Source organism: Dermochelys coriacea, chromosome 17 (assembly GCF_009764565.3).
Source record: "Dermochelys coriacea isolate rDerCor1 chromosome 17, rDerCor1.pri.v4, whole genome shotgun sequence".
Classification (NCBI taxonomy): Eukaryota; Metazoa; Chordata; order Testudines; family Dermochelyidae; genus Dermochelys; species Dermochelys coriacea.
Genome location: NC_050084.1, coordinates 22,090,544 through 22,098,128, shown reverse-complemented (window position 1 = coordinate 22,098,128; position 7,585 = coordinate 22,090,544). Strand labels below are relative to the sequence as shown.

At 45.4% G+C, this 7,585-nt stretch overlaps 1 protein-coding gene across 1 annotated transcript; it reads right to left on the bottom strand.

Moving 5' to 3' along the window:
* Positions 1–1,780: 1,780 nt before the first annotated feature.
* On the bottom strand, positions 1,781–3,506 carry LOC119844639 (C-C motif chemokine 4-like). Its single transcript, XM_038375773.2, has 3 exons — positions 3,270–3,506; positions 2,724–2,838; positions 1,781–2,258 (listed from the first exon to the last, which is right to left on the bottom strand). The coding sequence occupies exons 1-3, from the start codon at positions 3,340–3,342 to the stop codon at positions 2,171–2,173; spliced, it is 276 nt and encodes a 91-aa protein (XP_038231701.1). The 5' UTR covers positions 3,343–3,506; the 3' UTR covers positions 1,781–2,170.
* Between the last annotated feature and the right edge of the window lie 4,079 nt (positions 3,507–7,585).

Sequence of the window (7,585 nt, the reverse complement as noted above, 5' to 3'; positions counted from 1 at the left end):
CTCCTTAGCCAGCTCTTTTAAGACTCTTGGGTGCAAGTAATCTGGGTTTGCTGATTTAAAAATTTAGTTGATTTAAAAACCTACCATATGTTGTCCAGCATCTTCCTCAATGACTAATACAATGGAAAAAGCTTTGTCATCCTCAGCTGATATAATGCATCATCCTGCTTCTTTCCAGTACAGAACAGAAATATTTGTAGCATACTACTGCTATTTCTGTATCATTATTAATAATTTTACAATCTCTATTTAGTAATGGATCTGCTAAGATTCCCACCCCTCCCCCCAATATATAGTAAAAACTCCTCCTTGTTTTCCTTAGCTCTACCAGGCATGGATTTTTCTTTGATGCCTTTAGCTTTCCTTTTCAATTTTATGCCCTTCACAACTTCTAGTTTATATCAGTTGTGATCTGTTTTCCCCCTTTTCCATTTGTAATATATTGAATTTTTATTTCTAATTTCTGTCCTTACTTTGCCACTGACCCAGAACAGACTTTTACCCAAAGTTGATCTCTTTCTTCTCTGTTGAACCATGGCTTTTTGGCCATCAAATACATTCTTCTTAAAGAACTGCCTATTTTCATTCATATTTTTTGAGTATAAATTGTTCCTCCCAACCAATTTTATTCCTAAATTTCCTCATCTTTGGGAATTAGCTTTCTGAAGAACCAGGCTGGGATGAAGGACTCATTAACTCAGATCTGGAGTGTGTGAGCAGCACCCTAAACAGTCATTGGGGTGACAAAGCCAATGTCTTTGAATGCAATAAGCAAAACTACCCAGCATGGCCAACTTACTTTTTTTAAAATGAAAGATGAGATTCTCCTGCCATCACATGACTCCAGGAGGTGGGTCTTTAAGAAAAGCACCAAATACCATAAGCCCAGACTGGTGATGACAACACACGAGTTGGAAACCCTGAGTATGGGGATTGTATGTATGCCTCTGAAATTGGTCACAATCAGAGACAGACACTTCTTCTCACATCACTGTCTGTCCCTGTTCCCCCTGCTCCTCTTCCCCACCTGCCTGGCTGCTGCCCCTCTCATTCCCTGTATTCATCTCTTGCAGCTCCTAGCTTCTGCCTGTCCCCTGCCATCTGCGCCCGTCATCCCTCTTCTGCCCTGCCCCCTGCTCCTCACCCAGTTACAGTGGAGTCAGGTTGCCTCCTCTTTCTCCTCCTCCTGTTCTGGGTGCTAGTGGGGGGGGGGGTCACTGAGGGAATGGAGGAGACAGTCTCCCTGCTCTTATTTTGAGTGCCGGTGTCTCAGTCACCCCCATTAGCTCTGCAGATCAGTTGCAAGAAAAGCCCTGCTCCTCCCCTGCAGCCCGGAACTGGAGCATGCTCAGTACAGATGAAATGTTCAGAGCGTTTAGCTGCCGAAGTCTATCTAGTTGTTACTGAGCCTGTGTGAACTGCAATCTTTCCAAGGCTTAAAACTGGGCCAGATTTGGATAGGTTTTCATGAGGGCAGCAAAAGGCACCTCCCTGACACTAGAGTGTCCCACCTGCAGAATTTCCATTCCCTTCTCCAAAGCATGGAAGTTCTAAAGTTGATGATCGTAAATTGCTATAACCCTTGTCTTTCTCAGATCTCACACCCCCACTGCCTGTCTTCACCTCACTTTGTGTAATATCAGACATATATTTGTAAATTGCTTTTAGTTTTCTTGGCCTAGAAAGGGGCATGGACCCTTATAAAGCAATATCATTATTAATAATAAGAGGTGTCTTTCCCAAAAAGGATCCAAATTAACAAATAGGCAAACACAGGACATTCATATAAAAATATTTATTCTTCATAATCTATGTTCAACATTCCATCAAATCATATAGCTCAATATGACAGGAAATGTTCTGTGTGATATAAAATATATTAAATAATCTTCACATTTGAGTTGTGAATGGAGCCATGTCATGTGACCTGCCCCCAAACCCACATGTACTAATCTATAAATAGTACACTATTTAGCTCAGGTTTCAGTGCAAATTAAATTCCTTAAATAGATTGAAATAATATTTTAAATACATTTATATACTTCAGGTTATTTCCACTAAGTCAGCAAGTGGCAATAACACTAGATGCACCAGCAGGAAGGGTGCCCTTTGATCATTAACACTTTCATTGCTGGGCAAGGCGTGGTCCCTGGTCTGTCCCCTGCTCTGCTTAGCTCAGTTCCAAATTGGTCACGTACTCCTGAACCCAGTCTTCTTTGGGGTTAGCACAGACTTCACGGCCCTTCTTGGTGATAAATCTGCAGAACGAAAAACATTTGGATTAGAACAAGGGGAACTTTGTGAGTGGAGAGAACCAAATGTCTCCCTTTAAAACCTCTCCTCTCACTAATACCAGTTACATCCAGATCCCGTAGATTAGGGGAACATTTTCCAAAACACCTATGTGATTTAGCTGCCAAAGGCCCATTCTCAAAAGTGATCTAGCCACATCGGAGCACAAGGTCCATTGACTTTCAATGAGACTCAGCTCCTATGTGTTTCAATCACTTCCAATAATGGGACTTCAATGACTCAGCAGCTGGTGCTTTTGAAAATTGCACATCCGTTGTCTGTTCACTTCTCTTTCTCTGGTGGAGTCTCTGCCAGAGCCCGCCCTCCTTTCTACATTCCATGGGTCTTAAGAAACCTCCAAGGTTTCCTCCAGTAACTGGGGGACACAAAAAATCTCTCTCTCTGTCTCAGGGTCTGACGTTTGTACTTACACTATGGCTGTCTGGGAGCACATGCTGTTCGTGTCATAATAATCCACCACCAAGCCGCGTGGGATCTTCCGGGATGCGTAGGTAAAGCAGCAGGCAGTCGGGGGATCGGAGCCAACTGAGAGAGATGGAGACAACAAACTTGAGTGTGTGCTGAACTGTATGCAAAGCAAAGCCTCTCTAGCAGCCTGTGGGACGTGGGACAGGGCAGGAAGACAAGAATTCCAGCTGTAGGGAGTTGGGATAAGGAAAGGAGATGAAGGAAGGAGGGAAATGGGAGAGATTTTCCTCCAATAATTCCTTCCATCCTTTCCTCTTTCCTGGACACACCCAGGTCTGAAAGTTCTTGTCAGATCTTTGTTGGGCTGCTCGCTGCAGCCCTGGCACAACCAGGGCTCTCCCCTCCCCAGAAGAGAGCTCCTTGCCCTGCCTCGACCACCGAGAACCTGCTGGCTAGGAGCTGGCAGGAGGAACCATCTCCAGGCTATGACATTTCTCCTTTCTTCTTTGAAGGGAAACACTGAAAGAGAGGAGAGAAGCTGGACTCACTTGGGGCAGAGGAGGCCAGGGAGCAGAAGGCAATGATGAGGAGAACAGCGAGGGCAGCCACCGAGACCTTCATGTTGCTGTCGGGTGAGGATAAGCGTCAGGAGCAGAAGCAGACCAGGGACTCTTGAACGCTCCTTCTCTGTCTGATGTTGCACCCAAGGACAATCTGTCTTTTTATAGGCGCTCAAGGGGCAGAGCAGAGGGTGATTGTGAGGGAATTTCCAGCACGGTGGGCAGCTGATGTCACGGTGCCAATGTGCTGACAGCGGGGAAAACAGTGGCTGTGAAGAGCTGAAAGCTGAGTCATAATTTTCTGTTACTCCACCAGTGAAAGGGAGGAGCTGTCTTGAGCACGATTGTTTCATACTCTATCACGGCACCAACATCCGTCTGACTTAGCAGCACCTGTTTTGAAGATGGGTACAATGCATCCTCCATGTGATTTTCTGCTGGATTAATCGTACCCAGAGGTCAAAGGAGCAGTTCAGAACACTGGCTAAAATGTGTTCCCATTGGTTAGCAGAAAGTAATTGGCCTAGTTCTTCTTCCCATTGTTGTTGTTTTGTTTTTTTTGCTGGCCCGGTGTGTATACAGTGTTGCCATAGGTGTTGGAGAAATGAAAGCAGTTTCTGTGGGTCAGGGGTACCGAAGACATCGGGCCAAACAGCTGGGAGATGGCATGTTTACACTGGATATATTGCCACTCCTTAGTCTCTAGATTGAACCTTGCTATAAATTGACTCCCAATAAATTCAAAATCCCTTCCCTAATCCGATCTGGCTGTTGATGGGGTTGCCTGCTGTTCAGTGTTTCAAGTTAACACAGACAGAGGGCCTTGGTGTCTAGAAGGGGGTGACATTTCAATGTAGTAGACATCGTACGCCAAGTATTCCTGGCTGCCATAGGAGTTGGTAATTGCTCTTTAGGGCATCTGCAGTGTGTTTGGAAGGGTAAAGGAGCAACCAATTCTGCTTCCAGCTGGAGCCAGCCCGTGGCTCTACAGCAAGAGGGAATGAGCTGGGGTTTGGAACAGGGCCTATTCGAGGCGAGATTAAAGAGATCAGGACTTTTCAGCTTGGAAAAGAGGAGACTAAGGGGGGATATGACAGAGGTCTATAAAATCATGAGTGGTGTGCAGAAAGGGAGTAAGGAAAAGTTATTTACTTGTTCCCATAATATAAGAACTAGAGGCCAACAAATGAAATCAATGGGTAGCAGGTTTAAAACAAATAGAAGGAAGTTCTTCTTCACTCAGAGCACAGTGGAACTCCTTGCCTGAGGAGGTTGTGAAGGCTAGGACTATAACAGGGTTTAAAAGAGAACCGGATAAATTCATGGAGGTTAAGTCCATTAATGGCTATTAGCCAGGATGAGTAAGGAATGGTGTCCCTAGCCTCTGTTTGTCAGAGGGCGGAGATGGATGGCAGGAGAGAGATCACTTGATCATTACCTTGTTAGGTTCACTCCCTCTGGGACACCTGGCATTGGCCACTGTCGGCAGACAGGATACTGGGCTGGATGGACCTTTGGTCTAACCCAGTCTGGTCATTCTTATGTTCTTATGACCTGTGTTTCCCCACCATGGAGCTTCCATGGTTTGAGAATGCAGCAAATATTTCAGATGGTGTGACTTCATCCTGGAGTCAGGGAGAAACACAGAGCTGTGTTGATATGCCACATTTTGATTGTTTAGGCAGATGCAGCCGCCATTCACTAAAATGGAGGGATGGGAAGGAGGTGGTGTCCAGTGACTTGGGCACTATACTGGGATGTGGGAGACCCAAATTCAAGTCTCCACATCAGGCAAAATGGGGATCAAGCCCAGGTCTCCACATCTGAAGTAGGTTCCCACATGCTGGCCCAGAGGTTACCAGGAGGCCTGGACACCACCACCACCTCTGGTGTTTTTGTGAATCTACCTCTTTTTTTCCTTTGTTTTTAGCAAAAAGTTTAAAAAGATGTCAAATGAAGCACTTAGTTCAATCCAAAATGAAATTTCACCAATTCTTTTGATTTGCTGAAAAGTCAGAAGATTTTTGGTTTCTGCGTTGAACTGATTGTTTTTTGTTTTTTGTTTGGAATTGCCAACGACTAAAAAAACAGCTATTCACACAGCTATAATTTCACTAGCAGGAATGTTTGCAGAAACTGAAGCAAAAGGGTATGTGAGCACAATCGACTCAATGTTGTAATTAGAGGTCACTGAAATAATTGCAAATAATTTTTCTCATCCTTTGCTCTGCTCTAGTTGTGACACAGTATGAAACTCGGGGGTGCCACTTTCACAGTTTTTATCAAGAAATTGTGTGCGAATATCAGCTTTTACTTAAAAAAAAAGGAAAAGAAAAAGTACGTTTCCATGATTGCAGAGAAAAGATTGAAGATGTGAAGTGAGTGTACCCTAGAGGCTCAGGCAAAGAAAAAGAAACCAACACTGATTATTTTAAATCTTTGGGTCTGACTCCTGACTGTTGAATGCCTGATTTTGGCACTACTGGAGACTGAAACCAAATAGAAACAGAAAGAAGCTCTGAGAATGAATAATCAGGTCAAAAGAAATATCACATCATGAAAAGCAAAAAGTAACTCCCAAGGTTCTGCCGTAATCACATGACTTTACTGAGGGAATGCCTTCAAAATTTGCAATTTCAATAAATTCAAAATTGCATTTCAGTCCCAGCCCAGTTTGCACTAGATACTGTGTCTACTCTGGAGATTTTTGAACCACTAACCCCATTTGTTAGTTAGTAGTTGCATAGTGCTTTGAAGCGTGCTATATGAAGAAAGGATGTTCATGTATTTAAGGCACTGGAATGGAATTTAGAAGATCTAGGTTCAATTCCCGACTCTGCCACTGATTCCCTGGGTGACTATGGCCAAGTGGCCCAGATCTTCAAAGGCATTTTGGCTATTAACTTCTATTAAGCACAAATACCATTGAGGATCTGGGCCCTGATTTCTCTGGGCCTCAGTTCCTCATCCGTCAGGTGGGGATGGTAACATGGCCCTACCTCACAGGAGGGAAGGGAGGACACATGAATGCATGTTTGGGAGGTCCTCAGATACTACACCGACTGGGCCAGGGAAGTACAAAGACAGATCTAGAAGTGCTAAATGGAGCTGGCTGGAATTCCACCATAGGTGGCACGTATCCAAGGCCAGGGGAGGCTAACCCTCCCCAACCCGGGCAGTGGCCCTGCCCACACTCGGCCCCGAGGCCCCGCCCTCGCTCCCCCTCTCCCTGGAAGCTGGCGGGGGCTCAGCTCAGGTTGGCAGCCTGGAGCTCAGGGCTTAGGCTGGTGACCAGGGGCTGGGGTGGCCCCAAGGTGGCCAGGGGTTCGGGACAGCTGGCGTGGCTGGGGAAGACCGGCTGGGGATCCTCCGGTGGGTGGGCATGCTTGGATCACTGGCCATGGAGGGAGGGAGGCACTCGGGGGTACAATGGGCAAGCGGATGGGGCCTTGGGTGGAAGGGGCACGGCCGGGAGGCTAGCTTCCCTAAGGGCGGGGTTCACCCGCTGCCCATGAATTCCACTGACATTCTCAATGAATGATGTTATTGTTTTTCAATTTAAAACAGTTTTTTTTCATATTTGGCAAAGAATTGATTTCCCCCTATTTCAATCAGCTTTGGTGCTGAGTGTCTGCGAGCAAATCCTGTGCTCAGCTCAGAGCCTGCTCCTGCTCCTGCCCTGCACAGTGGGTGTTTTCAAAGGAGGCAGGTCCAGGTCCTCCGACCTTGCAATGGCGAGATTCCCATTGGCATTGGATAAAGGCAGGATAACACTAATGTCCTGCTGATGATCTGGTCATTGGTGATTTGCATGCAGTGTCAGAGTTCTGCTGTTTTGTAGGCTCCAAAACCTCTAAAATAAAAAGCAAAGAAAAACAAATGCCCAAGATAAATGTGGCTGGACAAAAAAGGGGAAGTTTTTAGTGTGTTTCGCTGAGATGGGTGAATTGAAGAAGCTGCTGAAGAAGGATGTGCGATCGCTTTGTTATTTATAGCAGGTTTCAATGTAAGGGGATGAGAATTGCTCTGAAGGGAAAAAAACAAAAAACTCCCTGGATTCTGAAGCAGATTCTACCATGAGGCACTGGTGAGACCTCACCTAGAATACTGTGTGCAGTTCTGGTCTCCCATGTTTAAAAAGGATGAATTCAAACTGGAGCAGGTACAGAGAAGGGCTACTAGGATGATCCGAGGAATGGAAAACTTGTCTTATGAAAGGAGACTTAAGGAGCTTGGCTTGTTTAGCCTAACTAAAAGAAGGTTGAGGGGAGATATGATTGCTCTGTATAAATATATCAGAGGGA

Excerpts from the sequence above, each read along its gene's own strand:
- LOC119844639 (XM_038375773.2), bottom strand. The coding sequence starts at position 3,342 with ATGAAGGTCTCGGTGGCTGCCCTCGCTGTTCTCCTCATCATTGCCTTC. Across the intron at positions 2,839-3,269 it reads CCTGGCCTCCTCTGCCCCAA|TTGGCTCCGATCCCCCGACT; the intron begins GTGAGTCCAGCT and ends CATCTCTCTCAG. Across the intron at positions 2,259-2,723 it reads TGCTCCCAGACAGCCATAGT|ATTTATCACCAAGAAGGGCC; the intron begins GTAAGTACAAAC and ends TTCGTTCTGCAG.